The sequence below is a fragment of the Botrytis sinoallii genome (genome assembly GCF_014898435.1).
Source record: "Botrytis sinoallii strain Bc 23 chromosome Unknown BSIN_003, whole genome shotgun sequence".
Classification (NCBI taxonomy): domain Eukaryota; kingdom Fungi; phylum Ascomycota; class Leotiomycetes; order Helotiales; family Sclerotiniaceae; genus Botrytis; species Botrytis sinoallii.
The window spans coordinates 1,354,781-1,376,491 of NW_024066030.1; the positions used below are offsets into that span (position 1 = coordinate 1,354,781).

The window sequence follows — 21,711 nt, forward strand, 5'->3', positions numbered from 1 at the left end:
ATAATCCTAGTAGAATTTTCGGGGCGGGGAATCTTGGGGTCATGATGAAATTGGATTGGGATAGGTACTCGAGTATAAAATGGGTGGAGAGCACTCATGATTTTGCCTCTCCCCTCTTTTTGCTTTCGTTTTGTTCTGACTGATATGTATGTGTGCTTACTTTACTTTGGCCGTCAGCTTCTCGATATCTAGTCTGTTCCATTGCGTCTGAAGTAGATATTTTTGGTTGTTCTCCATTTGCATTTGACGAAACGATTTTTCATCTTATAAAGGGCTTTTAGTCCCGCGATATCCCGGCAAGATGTTCAATCCTATCTTTGCCAAGCTCCTTCTTTCCTTGCCATTAGTCGCAATCGGAACTGTCGCAGCGAGTGCACCACGAGGTGTCAACAATACATCATCTCCAACAGTTAGTGTTTTAAACGGTACATACTATGGTACCTATCTTCCAACATATGACGAAGATATTTTCCTAGGTATCCCCTTCGCTCAGCCACCCGTCGGGGCGCTCCGTTTCAATCCTCCTCAATCTCTCAATACCACATGGGATACTCCGCGTAATGCCACGGAGTATTCCCCTGAGTGCATCGGCTACAGTTCTGATAACTGGGTGTTGGGAAACATCATTTCAGAGGATTGCTTAACATTAAACGTCGTGCGTCCTAGTGGCATCTCTCCAGATGCGAATCTGCCCGTAGCAGTCTGGATTCATGGAGGCGGTAATACCGCAGGTGGAGCCATGGATCCACGATACAATCTTTCATTTATTGTTGCACAATCAGTGGAAGCTGAAACTCCAATTATTGCTGTGAGTATTCAATACCGAGTTTCGGGTTGGGGATTCCTATTTGGACAGGAAGTCCTCGATGCAGGAAGTGCAAATATAGGATTCAGAGATCAGAGATTGGCGCTTCACTGGGTGCAAGAGAATATTGGATTTTTCGGTGGCGATAAGAAGAAAGTTACGCTTTGGGGAGAAAGTGCCGGTGCGACAGGTGTCAGTCTGCAACTTATCGCTTATGGCGGAAGAGATGATGGATTATTCAGAGGTGCTATTACGCAGAGTGGAAGTCCAGTCGCGGCTAAACGTCTGAGTGTTGAAGCTTGGCAACCGGTTTACAACAATATCACTATCGCAGCGGGATGCTCTAATGCGAGTGATACGCTCGATTGTCTGCGTACTGTTCCTGCGGAACAGCTTAGCGCGATATTTAATAGCTCCGTAACAGCATCCGCAAGCTGGGGTATCCAGATCGACAACGACTTTGTGCAGAAATCCGCTACCGCCCAACTCCTCGCTGGAGAATTCGTCAAAGTACCTCTCCTCACCGGTAGAAACTTTGATGAGGGAACTCAGTATGCTACGAAGGGTATCAACACAACTGCTCAGTTTTTAAGTATGGTTCAGTCATCGGGTCTCGATAACGCCACTACAAACACAATCGCAGCATTGTATCCCGATATCCCAGCGGTCGGTATCCCAGCCGCGCTGGTGGGCCGCCCATCGCCTAGCGAAGCATCCCTGGGCGTACAGTGGAAACGATCAGCGGCTTACGCAGGAGATTTACAACAACATGCGCCTCGACGACTCATGACACAATCATGGGCAAAGTACAACGTGAGCAGTTTTTCCTATCGCTGGAATGTGTTGGTGAATGGGGTTAAACTCTCATTCGGCGCTACCCATTTCCAAGAGGTAGCGTTTGTTTTCAACAATACTGGCGGTATAGGCTACGAGAATGTCGTTTCGCAAAATCCGTTTGAGGGCGAGCCGGAGACGTTCGATGAGTTGGCTGTCATGATGAGTGGCATGTGGATTAGTTTTATCGTCAACGGTGATCCGAATACGGGGAAATCGAGCAATGTCTCCTGGCCAAAGTATACACTTGATGATCCGAAGAATTTTGTCTTCGATGTTAATGCCACGAGTTTGGCGTATGTGGAGCCGGATTATTATCGGGCGGCGGAGATTCAGTATATTTCGGATCGTCTTGTTACGGCTTATGGACGATAGAGTGGGAAGACGTGAGCTCGAATATGAGATTGAATGTTTGCGGCTTTTTCGTTGATACTTGAGATAAAGGTACGTAGATGCGGGCTTTGAGATAGTCAGCTTGAGAGAAGGTTCAAGGTTCAGGAACTTGTGGGAGTGGCCCTCTTGATTTGGCTAGGGTGTACGATAGTAACTACTTCATGACCTAATGTTATAAAACAAAATATAATGATTTCATAAGCTGCACAACATATTATCGAAAAGCTGACATCGCTATCTCATTTTCAAAAACGTGAATTGATTGATACTACCGTGTTATAACATCTCCGTCTAATTTCTTGCATTATCAACTTGCATCCGGACTCGAAGAATGGGATATCGGGTCCTATTAAATGACTTTTCATCCCTAATCAACATCGTATTCAGTAATCTACCCAGAAGGATAGGCCCAGACTCATCCCAATCCACAAGCCCGAGAAAAGCATCTAAGTAGTGATAGTAATAATCGCAACACCATAAGCAGCAACATTAAAAGTCCACCCTCCAGCCGCACTTCCAGTAACTGTACTTGTGACAGGCTGCAAAGTCACTTTCAACGGGTAATTACTTGCAGTTGGGGGACCCGTGAAGGAAACCAGCTTAGCATTCGAACTAGCACCTGTTGCGCCAGGGATATCCACAGTAACATTTTGAGTCGCAGTACCATAATTGGCGATCTTAACGTAGTATGTTCCAGCGGCCGTACTACTCGCAACCCAATACAAGGGACCAAACCCAACATCAGAAGTAACGGGAAGAATTGTCTCGCCACGATGAACAGAGAACATTTGTTGAACGTAATAACTTGCGCTTCCAGTAAGAGATCCAGGATCGGCATTAAGTCCAGCGAGATCGGGTGACCATTGGGCCATGTCGAAATGCTCAAATAGAGGAGCGTATGAAGCCATCTTGACGATATCGGAGTTACGTTCCATACCAATCATATAGACTGCTTCGGAAACTGCGCCTTGGATTGTTGACCAATAAGTAGTAGCACCACTATTGTCAGTTGTGCTGGCGTATTCACCAACAAAAATTCCTGGGCCATTGCGAGGCTTATTGTCGAACTCGTTGAAAAGGGAAACAAATCCATTTGGCGAGAGGTAGTGATGAGTATCAGTCCAAACACCAGCTGGAATTGGAATTGGAAGACAAGATGCTTTTGATGTTGAGGCTATGACTGTGATGTCAGGGTAGGCAGCATGAATTGCGTTGTAGATATCTGTAAATCGAGAGGCGTATGTACCGCAACCTGCGCTTAGATTATCCTCGTTGCCAACCTCAATGAATGGAATATCATATGGCGCAGCGTGGCCGTAAGACTCACGAAGCGCACCCCATGTCGTTGACGTAGATCCAAGGAGGAATTCAAGCTCATCCAGGATATCATCAATATAGGGTGTAAGAGCTGCACCGGATACAACTCCACCTCCATCAAGGGAAAGACCTGACCACACGGCTAATACTGGTATCATACCTGCATCCGAGATGAATTGAAGATATTCCATCAATCCTGGAGGATTGTCAGTTAAGTAATGCTGACTCGAACAAAAGACAAAATACCTAAAGCATCCGTGTTTGGATAACCCCAATCACCTTGCCTTCCTGGTCGCTTTTCAACTGGACCAATAGTTTCATTCCATTTCCATCTGTTACCTGGCGAAGAACCTTCTCTGTTCAATGTTAGCTTATAGATTTCAATTTTTTCCATTTGAGACTTTTGTCTTACAAATTGTTTCCACCTGGAAAGCGGAAGAAAGAGGGCTCGAGTGCCTGAAGAAAGTTTCCCACATCATTTCTGATACCGTTGTAACTGCAAAAAGTCAATATAATCCTCACATTTATTCTGTTTATCATACCGCTGGTGAAATGTGACTGGAAAAAGTTGAGGTAGACCAAAATTCAGCGCACTACCGGCGACTTTGGCTCCATCAAATGTTAATTTCCAAACATTATTACCATCTGGAGCCTGTGTGGAGTGGTATGTAGTCTCATAGTAAGTGAAAGAAGTAGCCACACTATTGACTGTAATGGTCTTGGTGGCATATACTGTTCCGCTTGCTACGCCGACGAGGGACAATGTAACTGATCCGGAGTATGAACCCTTGATCCAGAAGTAGTTGGAATATGCATCGTCATTCACAGGAACACCAAGGTATCCAGCATTCGAAAAGCCAACTTGTCCAGTTGTTCCAGATGGAACGGAAACTTTCAAAGATCTCGGGAGCGCTGAAGTGAGAGGATTGGCAGTGTCAACTGTGAGATTTGTGCCACCAACAGCAGCATAAGCTGTTAACCCTGGATTTGTTCCTTGGAATCCATTGTTTCGCAACAACTGGCCATGTATACCGCCATCACCTATATATTTCAGCTTAGATACTATAACCTAGTCACTGTAGGAGATATACCGGAGTTATTGATGTCCTAGAATTTAGTCAGCTTAAAGTTCTCTCCACAACGTAGGTGAGATTCTCAAGAGTAGCAAGCAGAAGACTACAAATTAAATTGCTGAAATGTAAAGCTGGATATGCAAAAAGAATTGAATGTTATGCTTGGATCGAGCTTGAGGGTTTCTCGTTGCCAGACTGCAATCCCGGCTATTTGATTGCTTGAATTTGAACAGCTTACCTCAAACATGAGACCGTAAAGAATAGGGCTGGATGCATTGCCACCAGTTGTGGACACTGTGAGAGTAGCAGCATCTACTAAATGAAAGACCAAGAAAGACGCGACTGCTAGAGCCCTAGACAGACTTTTGAAGCCCATGATAGAGGAATAAGTATTATTCCAATGATTGAAGAATTCGACATTTTATGGAAGAGGTATATATATATATATATACATAAAGATAAATCAAGGATCTATTGACTTTTCCCCTCACTTACTGTGATAATTTCTCCGGGCAGTACACCAAAGAGGTAGGTAAGTGGGAATCTGGCCCTGTTTTATTCAAGGGTGTTATTATCCATGTGCTTTCGATATCGATCACAATTCGTTGATGATATATATGCAGATTCTACGACCCACGGTGTTTGTTTATTCGTGGTCATACTTAGTGGCATCGGAGTGTAGTGTTAATTGGAGCGCAAGAACGATCTGATCTTCGGCAAAGCTACTGCAATACCACTATCATTAAACTCGGCAGTAAACTGTGGACTGCCGGGCACGCAAGTAAATTTGACCCCTCATGGAGTAACCAAGATTTGTGAAAAGACAAGATGAGTCTGATGCCAATTTTAGATAGGATCGTTCTCCTCGAGATCTTATACCTGTAGGAACGCACTTGAATGGCGCGCAAACCCGCCCAACTGCTCAGACTGACACCTGCATGCAACAGGAGAGATATCAGTCCACTGTGAATTCCACGTTCTTTCATTCATCGGAAGTAGGTGCTTCTGAAAGATAGCTGTACCCATACTGTTTTAATTTTCCGCAACTTATGTCATGAATGTTGTGGAAAATTCCTAACAAATCCCATCAAAATTCCTCAAAGTTCGTCGACTACACGAATAAGATAAACACCGACGATAGAACGTCGACCCTCCCTCAACATTAAAAATAGAAAAAAATTGGGCCCTTGAAAGTTACCCCGCACAGCTGTACGTCGCTACTGAATTTTGATTGAACGAACATGCTTTATTTGGAGTCAAACCTGCAGTTCTAACTTTTTTCCATGAGTCGTCCCCGATTCTGACGAAGAGATTCATTTGTGTTGCCGCGAGATGATGCCCCGAATGGAACGTAGAATTCATTCCGGTCGACAATGTATTTCGGCAATCAGATATCCTACGATATTCCGAGATTCGAGTGTTGTTCATCACTCAATCTGGCATCAGCTTCCTATGATTCCGCGTCTGAAACATTTATGAGATGTTCCCTCCTATTGAGACCATCATCAACAACAACTTGTTCAGACCTTATGTCCGACAGGACTGCAGGTTCCTTCGATTAGGAGAATGGAAAGAATTCTCTGGAGTTGAAATCCCCCTTCACAGCAATGCGGTGCGATTATTCGAGACATTGGTAATATCGAATATAACAGCTGAAAGGTTCGATCCAATTCCCAATTAGATTTCTCAAAGTATGAACAGGACTTTTGCTAGTGGAAGGATTTGAATGAATCCGGTTTAGCACGGCCGCTTTTCCCGCACAACCATGACAGAGCGGGCTTACCGGCCGTTGCTTCTTCTGCTTACTCCAATACCAACCAACTCCGACATGTACTGACAAATGCTAAACCATCCGGTCCCGTCGATTCGTGCAGAAGGATTCGAACAACAAGGCTGATCGCATAATCAAGCATTCCATGAATCCATAGAGCCTGGATAGATTCTAAAACCTGTCGATAAGAAGGGTCACGTGAGAAGAATACGGATCTGATTGTCATATGAGTGAATCGGCTGGGATGCATTGCCCCTTGAATTTGGGGTCCGAAGATGGGGTCGATGTGAAGAAACCTGATTTTTTGGACTCTCCATACACGATTGGACAGTATCTGAAAGCTCAAGGCTGGGCACCTGCACATGGATCCCTCGTATTTCAAATCATCGGAATTCCGTAGTTGATGGCAGGTATATAACAGGTGGTGTTGGTATTACATGTTTAAGCCGCATTCCATGTTCACTTTCTTTTCTGACTCTTCCATTGGGAACCACATATCACGGAAATCAGAAATCGGAAATCGGAAAGAGGATTCTGAACGATGGCTAGTCTAGAACAGAAATTCGAAGCTGCAACCTCAGCTGGAGAGATCCCAGGTGTTGTACTTCTTGCCAGTAATGTCGATGGTAAAAGACTCCTTTCCTTCGTATAGCTATCGTCTCAAAGGCTCTGAAGAACTAACAGGTAGTAGGAACATTCAAATACGAAAAGGCAATTGGCCCTGCAACCCCAAACTCTCAAATTGAGCTTGACTCGACCTTCATCATGGCATCATGCACAAAGCTAGTAACTTCTATCGCTGGTTTGCGATGCGTAGAACAAGGACAAATTGGCCTCGACGATGATCTGTCTTCCATTTTGACAGAGTTTAGGGGTATTCAAATACTTGAGGGTTTTGAAACCGGAACAGATGGAAAGGAAATTCCTATTCTCAAACCAGCTAAGAATAAGATCACCTTAAGGTAAGACGCCATAATTTATAGAGATCTACGAAATCAAAGCCATTGACTAGAAAACATCTAGACATTTACTTACGCACACATCGGGAGTCGGCTACGACAGTTACACACCAGAGCTCGTCAGATTCCGCGCCTCTCAAGGTATCGACTCTGTTCATACCCATAAAACCGATATGTTAAAGGATATCACTCTCCCACTTTTGTTTGAGCCCGGAACATCCTGGACTTATGGCTACAGTCTCGAATGGGTATCTGTTCTTGTTACACGTCTCAATAACGGCCAATCATTGGAAGACTACGCTCAAACCCACATTTTCACTCCTCTCAATATTAATGATATAACATTCCATCGCGACCGCAAACCACATGTTCAAGAAAAGCTCGTGAAAATGACCTTTCGCAGTGGATTAGACAATCCCAAACCATCCTAAGCATTTCCAGGCAAAGGTAACGGCAAAGTAGAATGGACTGATGAAAATCTATACATCATTGAACAAAAAGACTGTTTTGGGGGCCAGGGACTTGCCGGTTCCGCAAGTTCTTATCTCAAAATCCTAACATCTCTTCTGCGCGATGATGAAATTTTACTCAAGAAATCTACCACAACGGAAATGTTCAAACCGCAAATTTCGGAAGAAGCGGTAGAGAATTTGCGTGCCAGTTTCGTGTGCGCAGACTTCTTCCAGGGGATGTTTTCTAGTCAACCACCGGGACGAAAATTGAACTTTGGATTGGGCGGATTACTCATAGAAGAAGACGTTGACGGAAGCAATAAGAAGGGTACCTTGACTTGGAGTGGTATGCCGAATTTGTTGTGGAGTATCGATAAAGAGTCGGGATTGGCTTGTTTCTATGCCAGCAACGTATTGCCTTTTGGGGATCCAAAGAGTCATGAGATGCAACAGCTGTTTGAGAAAGAGATGTATAAGAGACTTGGCGAGTTTCAAAAGACGTTGAAGTGAGTTTAGTAGAGGAGTTGCTTTGGGCTCTCGCTTGTGTCTTTGTTTTCATTTTGAATATCTAGTTTTTGTCATTCAATCTGCTACAAATTATAGGTCGTCTTTTCATCTTAAAACATACATTTGAGATGAACTTTGGTGTCAAATCATAATCGATTCAGTCTAGCTATTGCTAATATGGATGACCTTGATTATCTAGCTATATATACATAATCATTTATGTATATTTTAATTGCATCAATAAATACAACAAAATATAAAAAACCCTATCTTTTTTTAGACATTCTTCAATGCTATTATGATTCCTGTCCTACCCTATACTTATAGTGTATAATCCCTTTAGCTCGAGGGAAGACAATAATATTATGTTACTTTCTTCCCAATCTATGAGTTAGTAATCTGTGATCTGCCTCCCACCCGCCGTAATAGTGCAGGTTTCCTCCCTCCATCTCTTTCGCCGCATCACCGATATCACTACATAGGGGTGTAATCTGGAGCAGTAACTTTAAATCCAGCTAGACAAATCCATGTACCATGATCAAGACCTCAACTGCAAGAGTTGTTCTTCAAATCATCGCTCTCCATCTCCATTCCTCCTGATAGTAACCTCACAAAGCATTTCCACACACCTCTCATCTACCCCCTCCCCCCACAAACCCCATCGTACCCAAGAATCCAATCACCTTCCTACCCCCCAAATACCCCACCAACCACACTCCCAAACTACCTTCCTCGAAAAGTTATCCCACCCCATCCAATTCAAATCTGACGACACAAATCCGCCCCTCCAAAAGTCTATAGTATCACATTCCCATCCCTGCATCCCCAGGTACAGATACCAAAGAGCGCGCCAAGCTGCCCCATCTAATTCCCCGATCTACCGCGAGAACGGTAACTTTAAACGTGCATCTCTTTTTGAAAAGCACTGGTCGATATCGTTCTTAGAATACAGTATTTGGCTAGGAGTGTTATAATAGAGAGTGAGCTGTAATTCTCTGCTTCGATGCGATTGATGTATATATCAGAATGGATCGATCTAATATCACGCTCTTTATGAGTGAACTAGCTATCATCAGATTATTCCCGATCATTGTCATGTCCCCCATTAGCGAGTTCTTAAATGCCAGCTGTCTCCTATTATCCTGCCCTACTTTATCTCTCTTCATCATCTCATTGCGTATAAATATCCCAAAAGCGCAGATTATTCCATCAAGATTCACGAAATTGTATCTGATCGATGCAACAAACACTCGCCAAAAACTTCGATGCAATTCCCTCGATTAGAATCGCGAGAATATTCACACAGCCACCCACAGGCAATGAACAAAGAAGATGCATCCAGAGAAGAAAAATAGCTCAAGCCACACGATATCAGCGCCTTCAAATGACAACCATACCACCACCCCTTCCAATGGCTTTCCAGAAAAGCCACCACCCGAAATTTACATCCCGGACAACAAACGACACAATAATGATATTGACCCCCGAGCAAGCCCAACCAGCAGCACGTCCCGAGATAGAAGCTCCTCCAAACGGCGGTTACGGCTGGGTCTATGCACTGTGTGTATTTTTGATCAATGCCCCACACGTGGGGGATCAATAGTGTAAGATCTCTTTGTCGTCAGAAAACATTCAATGCGCTGATTCGATGTTATAATAAATAGTCGTAGGGAGCATTTCTCCCCATTACTTCTAAGAGAAAACCAATACATTTCCCAGAGTGAGCAATTTAAATTTCGCTTTTATGGGCGGTCTTTTCTCATGCATGGCACAATTCATTGCGTCCATCGCCACAATCACTATGCGAGAATGGGGGACGAGGACCCATCTTAACTATAGGAATCATATTGCAAAACACAGCATTATTGAGCGTGTCATGGTCGACTGAAATTTGGTAATTATTTTTGAGTCAGGGCTTGTGTTTTCGTTTCGGGATGGGAATGCAGTTTTGTGCTACTTTTGGGTATGATTCCTCAATGATTTGATCGTCGACGCTCTCTTGAAAATGGTATAAGGGACGGCGGAGTCAGGAATTGGAAGGCTTATTGATTCGTTGGCTTCTAGAGCGCTCTTTCAGAGGTAGAGTACTGGCTGGACTTTCGAGTTTTGCTATTGCATCAGCTGCTGCATGTGGTTTTTCCACCATCATGATAAAATATCGGAATAAAGCAATTGGAGCTATTCAAATTGCTTTCCATACCAGCCTCCTGAAAAGACCAGAGTTTCTACTCACTTTAGCCTGGGGCTCTCTGAGCGTCTTGGGTTATGTGGCTCTTCTCTTTTCAATATCCACCTACGCAAACACAGTGGGCCTTACCATATTCCAAGGGTCGATTCTTGGTGCTACGTTCAATCTTGGAGGAGGTCTTGGCCGACCCGTTATAGGATACGCTAGCGATTGTTTCGGACGAATCGACACCCGCACTTGTTTGTACATTCTTGGCTGGTATCTTTTCTCTTGTAGTTTGGATCTTGACCAAAAAAATTGGGGTCCTCAACTTCTACGCTTTGATTGGTGGCGCTGTTTCCGCAACATTTATCACTACAATTGCTCCAGTGGGCGCTGAAGTTGTAGGGTTACAATTCTTACCATCTGCTCTATCTATATTCTGGGTTTCGGTGGTCATACCGAGCACATTTGCCGAGCCATGCACTTTGGTTGCGAACCAACAATGGAACCAATTTTCTGCATGCCCAGATATTCACTGGCTTTATGTATATGGGAGTAACCTTTTCCCTTTAGCTTGTGCGAGCATGGAAGATATCAGAGTTGCAAAAGACTGATACTGATGATGCTGTCAATTGTGAAGCCAAGGTCCGGGGCAAAAATGCTGTGCCTCGGGACCCTATGATGATCCAGAAAGTAAGCAAAGTTCCAAGTGTGATAAGCAAGGCAAAGTCTGCCAAGAACTTGTTCAAAATAGTGAAGGTATAGATCTTGGTAGATTGAAGACGTAAATACTGTATAAAATCGGAGAATGATTTGTTTATATGGAGGTTTAAAAGTTTGCCAATTAAAATTTGGTGGATTTCTACTATCATTAATTACCTCGATCTAATTTTTCCTGTGGACATTGAAAGAATTAAGGGTCCTCAGATCCTCCACTATCAACATGATAAAAGAGAAGCAGAAGTGACTTTATCACTGATGAAAGGAGAATAGACCATTACAAATGGTGTTGTGCATTTCGATAATTCATGGTTCCAACAATCTTTCCTGCAATTGTAAACACACTTACTTCTGAGTGATAAGACAACCATGGACGACCTGGAAACCCGAAACTAGGCAAGATGCATGAACTGGAAAAGAATGGAAAGAAAATATTGGTAACGAATTGGAAATTATGACTATGTTTGAGCAGATTGAGAAGCTCTCCTATGGGCACTCGCCGGACAAGAAGGCCATCTTTTACCAGTTCATTCGTCCTTCGTCATAGAAATTGCAGCAAGAGCTAGCAGTTTTCTTGATGTGAAGGAAGTAAGAAAGTCTGTAATCAACCAACCGAGTGTGGGAACAAGATTCACGAACAATTCCGCTCCTGAAATTCTCAAAATTTGTATGTGATTGTATGTTCTAGGAGCAAAGAGACTTTCCGTTACTCTCCTTTCCCCAAAGGACTGAGCAGCCAACTCAATTCCTCCACTTTCTCGGAAGCCACAAGCTCTTTCAATCCCTCAGGAGATAAAAAATCATGATCAGAATACTCAAATCCGGGAACAACAGTCTCGCTGATCAACAGTCCATCACTATCTTGACCACCTTCAACATCTGGTAACAGGTAAGATGCCTTGTATTTCCCGCCATTTACAATCCATTGTAACTTTTCGCCAGCAGCAACATTCTGACCAACAATGAATGTCTCGATTCTCTTTTCCGAACCCTCTTCATCGGCGTGTATCAAAACATATCTGCCCCGGCCTCTGTGTAGTGTATGAACCGTTCTTCCCTTATTCCGATGAAAGCCACCTTGCGGACCATGCGGCGTAAGCAGATAGAAAATACTAGTCGATGAATTTCGCACGGTGGGATCGAAGCCAGGTCTTTGGGGAGCAATATCTGTAGTAGAGGATTTATCGGAGCCGAATGGCGAAGGAATGACGTCTGGGGCACGATCTGTTTCGGCAAAGAAGCCGCCCTCAATATGTGGGATAAGATTGAGTGCTTTGATGACTTCTTGAATTTGTGGGGATGAGTCGGGTTCCGACGAAGGATAAAAGCTAGGCTTTAAAGGTTGATAAGTTGAACCCATCCTGAAGAGATATGAATGCTAGAAGACAGAGACTGTCGTGAATCAGAGACTGAAAATTCTTAAGAAATGACGAAGATTCGAGGGAATTGAGAGAACTGAGGGGATGTGATCGCCCCTCCCTTTCCCGTAGATTCTTCGATTGGGTCTATGGTGGACGGTGCTACAGGTAAGCACCGTGTTATCAGAAATCGGCGATATTGATAATCGCGCCACAAGTGTCAAAATTTCGTCGTTATCTCGGCCTTCGATTCATGAAGCGTCAGTTCGCGAGATTTATCACCATGCTGACGGGAATGCATAGCCGTTAGATTACTTTCACCCGTTGCATTGCATATTTGAATTCTGCGGATGAATCTAACCGGAATCAGATGGATGATCAGCACATATCAATAATCATACTTTTTCTCCAGACGGAAATCATAATTTCGGGTCTGGTAATTATTGATTTTCGATACATCTGATTACCCATTCAGTATACAGGTATATACTTGAGTACGCCCTAGGTAGGTAGGTAGTCAAGGGCCCCAATAAGAGTGTAATAATGGATTGTGAAATTAAACAAGAAAGCTTCCAGCCCTTGAATTGAAGGATTTATGAGTGTGACGGGACAGGAGTAAGTGCTCTCTCTCTGTATTACTTTAAGCTTTTCCATCCTTTCGGAAATCAAATCGAATGATGATTTGTCGACTTTATATTATTGCTGCATACATACCTAGTCGGTACCTTACCTACTGGGGAGTGGAGTGTACTAGGTAGGTAGTGTAGTGAGTCTCGTAGTCTCGTAGTCTCGTAGTCCATAGAGAAGCCGTGAATTGATAGCCGTGATGACATAATAACATCACAAGGCAACAAGGCACTCCAGAATTCACGGAGTACATGAAAAAGTGCCATGTTAGTCGCAGCATCTAAGAATAATGAATTTCCATATTTCCATATTTCCACTTCTTGACAAACTTATGAATTTCTGACAAATGAGGAACTTCATCCGAAGCTCTGACTTTCTTCTTGGTCTACCTACTATCTCTCATTCAATCAACTCTCTCAACTCACTCACTGTTCTGTTTCTCTTCTCCATCTACCATACTACCTTCCCAAGTACGAAGTAGTCATTTATTCTCCTTTCTCCAATCTTTCCATCTCTTCGGAAGCTTCTCATACGATACGTTCTCCAATTCTCCATAACTCATCTCATCATCTCATACCTTATTTCCCAACTCTCCACTTCTGCTTCTTTCATCCACTTTAGCAGCCAGCATTACTTGAAACTAAATAAGAAACACGACCTTGATCAGCCATTTTTCCTCATTTAACGATTTCACGACGGGAGGAAAAAGCAACTTACGAGTTCGTGTACATTCAACTGTATGTCTTTGTATAAAACTGTAATTATACCGAAGAAGTACATTCTCAATTCGTCGAGATAACTTTCCTTGACCAACCAACTACTTCAATTCAATTCAACCATATTCTATTCATTTCTCCTTCAACTTTACATCCAATACAATTTTATTAATAACCACTTTCTTACAATCATATCATGTCGGGAATTTTAAGCAAGCGACAACTTGCGCGGAATGAGCAGGCACTTCAAGAACTTGTGAAATTGCCAGGAAACAATGTTTGCGCAGACTGCCAGGCGAGGAATCCAGGTAAGCATCGAAGATCTATATCAGCCTGAACATATATTAATTCAAAGATCTAGGATGGGCAAGTTGGAGTGTAAGTCATCATCGGCCACTGGCGCACGACTCTTTGAACGAGGAGTAACTATGTCCTGACAATCACTGACTATGGAATAGCTGGGAATATTCCTATGTATGCGTTGCGCGGCCTTACACCGAAAGCTGGGAACACATATCACAAAAGTTAAATCATTGAGTATGGATTCATGGTCGAAAGATCAAGTAGATGTGCGTTCGCAAGTATTCTATCTTGGTATGTTTCTAATGGTTTGATAGCATATGAAGAAGACTGGAAATGTCGCGTCAAATCGAATCTATAATCCTAAAAATACTCGACCTCCGATCCCTATCGATGCCGATGAAGCAGATTCGGCCATGGAACGATTTATACGACAGAAATATGCCAACGGACCGCCAGCCCAGAGACGGAATAATACTGGTAGTTCGAGCTCAGACGATCATCCTCCACCGCTTCCTCCCAAAAATGGGACCAAATTCGGCTTCAGATCGGCTTCTTCCATTTTCCCCCTATCCTCAAAGGCGAAAAAAGACAATGCAGATGCGCAGGCAGAATTTGATCATTATAGCCAAGCGCCATCCCCTCCGAGAAAGAATAAGCATTCAAGAATATTCGGAACTTCCCTTGACGCAACGGATGATCTCGAGTCGAAGTTGGCCAAACTGCGAGACATGGGGTTCAGGGACGAGAAGAGAAATAAGGACGTGCTAAAAGGCTTGAGTGGAAATTTGGAGAAATCTATTGAAACTCTAGTTCGATTGGGCGAAGGTGGTTCCAGTGCAAGAACGGCATCGTCTATAAATTCTTCTGGGCCGCGAACCCCAGCTAGCCCACCTGGTCTATCATTTGAGCGACCTCAAGCAACCAGTCCCACTATATCATCGGCGTCGAATAACCCATTTGATAGACTTGATAATCCAGTATTTCCCCAGGCACAATCTACACAATCTACTGGTTCAATGGCACAAGGGCAAAATCAGATGATGGAAGGAAATCCATATCAAAATATTGCGAGCACAAATCCATTCGGGTTAATGCCGTCACAGTCACAACTCAATCTCAACCAAGCCTTTCAAAACATGTCGGTATCTTCGTCACAGCCTCTTTTCCCTCACCACACAGGGGGGCTGCCTGGTTCTCAACCCCCACCAGTGCAACAATTATATCAGCAATCTATGACACCCCCTGTTCCATCTCTACCACAACACCATTATGCTCCAGTCATATACGAAAATCCAGGTCCACAGCCTCAATTACAGCAAAATTATCGAAATAACTTGAATACGAATCCATTTATGCAACAAGCATCACCGCAACCAGTCGTAAATACCAATCTTCAGTCGAACCCCTATATGCAACAATCGGTGATGAAGCAACCTATATTCGTAAGTCCAGCCACTCAAACACCACAACAGCAGTATCCTCCCGGGAGCTACAACATGGGAATGCAGAATCCTCCACAACAAATGAATCCTTTCTTTAACCAGGCGAGTCAACAACAACAAGTACAGCAGCAGCAACAGCAACAACAAGTACAACAACAACAAGTACAAAACAACACAAATACAACAACAACAAGTTCACAACAACAAAATACAACAACAACAAATACAGCAACAACAGCAACCGAGGTCGCAATTGCAGTATGGATACCAGCAGCAACAGCAACCGCAATCACAATACCAACAGCCTCAAGTCCAACCCCAGCAAGCTCAATATGATCAATATCGACAGCAAACCTACCCCATGATGCCACAGCAGACTGGACGATTAGTTGATAAGCGCAGTATTTTGGATCTTTACAATTATCCTCAATTAGCGCCTACTCAGATTCAGCAACAGCAACAACCAGAACCGATGCAACAACAGGCACCTCAAGTCGTGGAAATGCCACAGCCCAATGGACAAATACCAGGCGGCAGTAACAACCCCTTCATGTCCAACGTAGCGGCAGCACCGACCACGTCCAACGGATCTGGTAGACAAATTAGTCGGGAGAGTATGATGATAGATGCTGGGAGTTGGCAAAATGGGAGACATAGCCCAGATGCATGGGGACAAATTAGTGGGAGGCGGTAAATAGAGGAGAAATGTAAATTTTATAGGGAGAATAAACAATTCTTGGCCTAGGAACAAGTTATTAAGAAACCATGAAATGAAATTTGAACACTGCAGTAAAGAACGGTTCTTTTCCGAGATGATATATCATGTGTACCCAATAGTCTTCGTCTTGTCGTATTTTCTTCCTACATGTCAGCAAATACGGTGAAAGCTTGCTAACAAATGAAACCTCCGGATCTCACGTAAAAAGGCTAGGCGGCTCCTCTACCCCGCCTCCAGCCCCGCAAAATGCACACGGCTTCTAGAAACTTGGTTTTCGTGGCTGTCATCCGATTTTTACGGGTTCCTAGACCTCTTTGTTCGATGTGCGGAGGGGGAAAATGATTGCTACTGTTGGAGGCACGTCATCATCAGTTTAAAAAAAGCTTTTATACATTTGATTGAATGTCGCCGTTTTCAATATTTCCTCATCTTCCTTATACTTCATCTCTACTACTCTGTATGGATTCTGGATCTATACCCTCCCATTAATCCTCAATTGACAATCCAGATATCTCATCATGAGTTTCAAAATGGTAACGTCAATACTTCTTTGTTTCCTCGGAAACATCTGGATGCTCTCTTTGAGTGTATTCGGTACTACAGACTTCTCTGTAAATGCGGGATTGTCAACTTGGAATCAAAGAGATTGGTCCCTGACTACTACTACATATATTCCGGGACAATATCAATCCAGATTGTCTCTTGCCAATGGATATATTGGTGCTTCTCTTGCAGCAGCAGGTATGGCGACTCATTGAGAATAACGTCTATCAGTTCTGATTTATAACCATCCTGTAGGTCCATTCTTTGAGAAAGATGTCAACCAAACGGATGCAAATGGTATACCACCCTCCAATGGGTGGCCATTATTCGACGATAGAATTTCCTTCTCTACCATTTCCGGATTCTATGATGTAGAGCCAGCGCAGGTCCCTCCTCAAGGAACTAATTATCCTTGGTTGAATCAGTATGGCTGGGAGTCATTCATTAGTGGGATTCCACATCCAACGGGGATTATCTTCTCTTTTGGATCTAGTTTCCTGGATGCAACGGCTAGCAACACCTCAATATCAAATTTTACTTCCAAAATTTCCTTCAAAACTGGTGTGGCGGAATGGAACTATTTATGGTCACCAAACCAAAATTCTACTTTCAATGTGACATATGCTGCATTTTTCAGTAGGGAAAGACCGAATGTTGTGGCCGTCAAATCTACTATTGTCTCCTCCGCAGATGCCGAAGGGCAGGTCACAGACTTGCTAGATGGTCAAAGTGCCCTTCGATCCACTCTATCCTCCAAAGGATTAGATGATAATGAGACCACCATTTATTCAGCAGTAAATCCTAACAATCTTCCGAATATTACGGGATTCGTTGTCTCTGGTGTCAACTTTACGAATAGTTACACCGACACTTCCTCGAGAACCAATGCCAGTGGGGCATACGTAAGCTCTGCAAATGATACAACGATTGGACAGTCTTTCAACATTAGCCTGAAAGCTGGAGAAACTGCTGTTTTCTACAAGTATGTTGGAATTGCTTCGACAGACAAATTTAGCGATGCTGAAACTGTGGCTCGAGAAGCTCAGAGGTCAGCACAGGAGTCTGGATGGAACACCCTTCTGGCGGAACACATTGCAGCTTGGGCCAAAATCTTGACAGCAGACTCTGTCGACGATTTTACAGATCCAGTCACAGGAGAATTGCCAGAAGATCCCAATGTTCAGGCACTCCACATTGCTTCAGTTGCAAATACCTACTATCTTCTCCAAAATTTACAACCTGATGGTAGTGGGTTGAATGATAACAGCATCTCAGTAGGAGGATTATATTCCGACTCATATGCCGGTCTAGTATTCTGGGATGCTGATTATTGGATGGCACCCGGACTCAATCTAGCATTTCCAGAATGGAGCAAACAAATCAGCAATTTCCGAATCAAGCAGCATAACCAATCTTTGGAAAACGCAGCTTTCAATAATTACCCCAACGGAAGCTCGCTTTATTCTTGGACTACTGGAAGATATGGAAACTGTACGGGCACAGGTCCCTGTGTCGACTACGAATATCATCTCAACTATGACATCGCATTCAATTTAATGCAGGAATACAACATCACAAATAATAAGACTTGGTTCGATAATGGACCTAGGCAAATAATTGAGAGTACTGCCATTATGACAGGGCATTTGCTGATGTATAATGAAACCACACAATCATATTGGATATACAATATGACTGACCCGGATGAATATGCTAACAACAAGGATAACGGAGCATTCACGATAGCTTCTGCTGCGACTCTTTTGGAATTGGCAAACGATTTGAGAGTTTCTCAGGGCTTGGAAGCTAATTCAACTTGGCAACAGCAACAACAAAATATCGAATTCCCATCTGCAGCCTCCAACATCACGTTGGAATATCAAACGATGAACAATAGCGTTGCTGTCAAACAGGCTGACGTGGTTTTATTGACTTACCCCTTGGATTTCAATCAAAATTATACCGAAGCAGACAAACTATTAGATTTAGATTATGTACGTATTCTTACCCTTTTCTTGATTGTGATCTTACTTACATGGACCAAAGTATGCAAATAAGCAATCGCCTGACGGACCGGCTATGACTTATTCTATTTTTGCTATTGATGCCAACGCTTTGTCTCAATCTGGATGTTCTGCATACACTTACACATTGAATGGTTTTCTTCCATATCTCCGAGCACCCTGGTTTCAATTTTCGGAGCAAGCTGTTGACGATGTCACATTGAATGGAGGAACCAATCCAGCATTTCCATTCTTAACTGGGCACGGAGGAGCCGATCAGGTTGTACCCTTTGGTTATCTAGGTATACGAACAGATCAACCAACTCTCTTTTTCAACCCTTCACTTCCTCCTCAGATCTCCCACATCAAAGTCCGTACTTTCCACTACGCAGGAGCAACTCTCTCGGCTACCATGAACACTACCCACACAAACATTACTCGTTTTCCTTCCACTAAGCTCAGCGATCTTTATCAAAATACCACACTTCCCTTTGTCGTCGGAACACCCGGTTCTGCCGCTTCAAATACAACATCCTACAGCATTGCGATAAACCAAACGCTCACCATCCCCAACCGTCTCTACTTCCAAAAATTGACAAACCCTAACAATCTCCTCCAATGCTTGCCCGTAACTTCCAACGACCCATATTCAGCCGGACAATTCCCGGTCGCAGCGATCGACGGCGCATCATCAACTTCCTGGCAACCATCCACAAATGAATCCTCTTCCCTTCTAATAAACAGCACTTCCATTCCTGCATCCCCCATCTGGAGCATCTATTTTAACTGGGGTCTTCGACCTCCCCTCCGCGCCTCTGTCTTTTTTGGCAACGAAACTACAGATGAGGGTCAGATATATGGAAATGAATGGTCAATTAATATCGAGGATATTTCTCCAAGTCTCCCGTATTCGCCGGGGAATACGACGCAGACTTCCAATACGGAAAGTGTGGTTCCGGTCGTGGGAAATGAAACGAGATTGGTGGTGGAGGGTGGCGCGTGGAGTGGGAAGTATGTTAGATTGGTGGTAGAGGGGTGTTGGGAAAATGATGGGAAGGGCGCGACGGTAGGTGAGTTTGTTGTTGTTGGGGGTTAGATAGAGTGGATGGGTTTGTGATTGGAGATGTAATGGATTGGACTGGATTGGATTGCATAGTAATGATATATAAGTGAGATGATATGATTTAATGAATGAGATACAGTTACAACAATCACATTCTTGATGAGAACTTGCTGCTTTGTGGACATGTAGGGGACATGTTCATGAAGAGAGTGACCTAATTCTATGGAGGATAATCTCCAGATTTTAGATCTCAGTTAGCTAGACGTATAAACACGAGAGTGATTTCCACAGCAAGACGAGAGATGATCGGGAATAAAATTGTACTATCACAAGATCCACTCAATGATCAACACGACTGCCGCCGCAAACTCAGAAAACACTAGTTAAGTAGCTTGTATCTAACAAACTCCTAAGAAAATTGTGAATCCCGATCAAAACATCGTGAAGTCCGTCAAGCGACACTTTTTGCAGATTCACCTTGGGCCACATCAACCTTGGAAGACATCTCTTGCGAGGTACTGCTCCAAAATTTCTCGCTCTCTTCTGGTTTCCTCCCCCACACAACATATATCTTATTATAGGCGTGAACATTTCGATTCGGGATAGATTTTCGAACATTCACCAGATATACCTGTCGGTCATCCCTATTAGACAACCAATAACATGTGGGAAGGCATTGAGCGGGGAAACTAACCTCGATTTGTTCTTGCTTCCAATTTAAGATGCGAGAAAACAAAGCCATGCTAAAGCTTGATAGGCATGCAAGCCAGTTCTCTTCGGACATCTTCCCAAGGTTATATAAGTGCTTGTCTTTGGACCAAGGGTTGACTGGCAATTTAAACACTTTTTCCTGCACGTCCACAAATCCAGCTGCTTCGTACCAGCTCTTGAGGTTTTTGGCAATATTCATCGATCTGCCAGCTTTGATTGCCGCTTTTTCGACAAACCCAATCCATTCTAGAAATGGCCAGGTTTCAGTCATCGATTCATCGTCACAATATGGAGTGAAGAAAATTTCTTGACTCTCCATATAGCCTCCTGGCTTCGTGTAGTGAAACCCTCTTTTTATGATGGTTTCAAAATCCGTGAAGCATCCTAGCAACACACGGGTATGAATATAATCAAAGTGGTTGGACGGAAGTACCCAATCGTCATCGCTAGCATCGTCGATATAGAAATGAACGTTTTCTGGGACAGATACTGGCTGGATTGGAGAGAGATCAGTGGCTTGGACTTCTGCCTCTGGAAAGGTATCGCCCATTTGAATTGCCCATTGACCTGTACCGGTACCAATGTCGAGAATATACCGAGGGTCAGACAGAGGAGCGAAGAAGTTGCGACCTGAAAAAGCACATTTTAGCATATCGAATTGTGCCTCAAGTCTGTCTTGTTCATTGACGTCATTTGGGAAGTGGTATGCTAGCAGGCTGGTTAGCTATTGACAAAGAAAGCCAAATTGGACATCAGTACTTCCTGGACGATAGCCATGATATGTTCTGCCATTTTCTTCTGGAAAATCCACAACACTGCTTGTCAAAGATTTGGATGATGACCTGGATACGAAGTTAGCGTTCTCGGAGTTATTCCAGCAAGGCGGCTCGCACTAACCCATCGTTGGGACTCAGGAGTTTCGGGTGATTGTGTTTGGCGCTCACGGCGAGAGTCTGCATTCATATTTGCACCTGGAGATTTACATCCTAGCGGTGCCTCGACATCTTCTGCATGTTGTGGTTGAGTCGCTGTTGGGCAAAGAGCGCATTGTCCAGGTTCTTGACACTTCGACATGTTTGTGCGTGGCGAAAAGGTCTATCGTGAGAGATGCAAAAGGAGCGGACCCAAATCCTCGGGTTTGTGAAGTGTATTTGGTACGTTTAATTCTACGGAGAGAAGTTTTGTGGAATTTTCGTATGGCTGCTGCGTGCTTGCTTCTCCTGCAA

The 21,711-nt window shown here is 43.6% G+C and overlaps 9 protein-coding genes across 9 annotated transcripts; 6 read left to right on the top strand and 3 right to left on the bottom strand.

The window, feature by feature from the left end:
- Positions 1–301: 301 nt before the first annotated feature.
- Positions 302–2,014, top strand: EAF02_002133 (uncharacterized protein; the record flags this gene model as incomplete). The annotated part of the gene is made up of 1 exon (XM_038898181.1): positions 302–2,014. The coding sequence occupies one exon, from the start codon at positions 302–304 to the stop codon at positions 2,012–2,014; it is 1,713 nt and encodes a 570-aa protein (XP_038761873.1).
- Positions 2,015–2,478: 464 nt separating this feature from the next.
- On the bottom strand, positions 2,479–4,798 carry EAF02_002134 (uncharacterized protein; the record flags this gene model as incomplete). The annotated part of the gene is made up of 6 exons (XM_038898182.1): positions 2,479–3,545; positions 3,596–3,705; positions 3,762–3,845; positions 3,892–4,390; positions 4,441–4,456; positions 4,661–4,798. 6 exons carry the CDS (start codon positions 4,796–4,798, stop codon positions 2,479–2,481), a joined length of 1,914 nt encoding a protein of 637 aa, XP_038761874.1.
- A 1,818-nt stretch (positions 4,799–6,616) lies between these two features.
- EAF02_002135 (uncharacterized protein) lies at positions 6,617–8,114 on the top strand (the record flags this gene model as incomplete). The annotated part of the gene is made up of 4 exons (XM_038898183.1): positions 6,617–6,819; positions 6,885–7,155; positions 7,217–7,554; positions 7,585–8,114. Exons 1-4 carry the CDS (start codon positions 6,735–6,737, stop codon positions 8,112–8,114), a joined length of 1,224 nt encoding a protein of 407 aa, XP_038761875.1. The 5' UTR covers positions 6,617–6,734.
- Positions 8,115–10,258: 2,144 nt separating this feature from the next.
- On the top strand, positions 10,259–11,046 carry EAF02_002136 (uncharacterized protein; the record flags this gene model as incomplete). The annotated part of the gene is made up of 3 exons (XM_038898184.1): positions 10,259–10,538; positions 10,576–10,826; positions 10,855–11,046. The coding sequence occupies 3 exons, from the start codon at positions 10,259–10,261 to the stop codon at positions 11,044–11,046; spliced, it is 723 nt and encodes a 240-aa protein (XP_038761876.1).
- Positions 11,047–11,707: 661 nt separating this feature from the next.
- Positions 11,708–12,361, bottom strand: EAF02_002137 (uncharacterized protein; the record flags this gene model as incomplete). The annotated part of the gene is made up of 1 exon (XM_038898185.1): positions 11,708–12,361. The coding sequence occupies one exon, from the start codon at positions 12,359–12,361 to the stop codon at positions 11,708–11,710; it is 654 nt and encodes a 217-aa protein (XP_038761877.1).
- A 1,537-nt stretch (positions 12,362–13,898) lies between these two features.
- On the top strand, positions 13,899–15,783 carry EAF02_002138 (uncharacterized protein; the record flags this gene model as incomplete). Its single annotated transcript, XM_038898186.1, has 4 exons — positions 13,899–14,010; positions 14,064–14,080; positions 14,161–14,271; positions 14,320–15,783. The coding sequence occupies 4 exons, from the start codon at positions 13,899–13,901 to the stop codon at positions 15,781–15,783; spliced, it is 1,704 nt and encodes a 567-aa protein (XP_038761878.1).
- Positions 15,784–15,811: 28 nt separating this feature from the next.
- EAF02_002139 (uncharacterized protein) lies at positions 15,812–16,141 on the top strand (the record flags this gene model as incomplete). Its single annotated transcript, XM_038898187.1, has 1 exon — positions 15,812–16,141. The coding sequence occupies one exon, from the start codon at positions 15,812–15,814 to the stop codon at positions 16,139–16,141; it is 330 nt and encodes a 109-aa protein (XP_038761879.1).
- A 554-nt stretch (positions 16,142–16,695) lies between these two features.
- EAF02_002140 (uncharacterized protein) lies at positions 16,696–19,807 on the top strand (the record flags this gene model as incomplete). Its single annotated transcript, XM_038898188.1, has 3 exons — positions 16,696–16,906; positions 16,964–18,702; positions 18,755–19,807. The coding sequence occupies 3 exons, from the start codon at positions 16,696–16,698 to the stop codon at positions 19,805–19,807; spliced, it is 3,003 nt and encodes a 1,000-aa protein (XP_038761880.1).
- Positions 19,808–20,225: 418 nt separating this feature from the next.
- Positions 20,226–21,559, bottom strand: EAF02_002141 (uncharacterized protein; the record flags this gene model as incomplete). The annotated part of the gene is made up of 4 exons (XM_038898189.1): positions 20,226–20,405; positions 20,469–21,193; positions 21,245–21,327; positions 21,396–21,559. The coding sequence occupies 4 exons, from the start codon at positions 21,557–21,559 to the stop codon at positions 20,226–20,228; spliced, it is 1,152 nt and encodes a 383-aa protein (XP_038761881.1).
- Between the last annotated feature and the right edge of the window lie 152 nt (positions 21,560–21,711).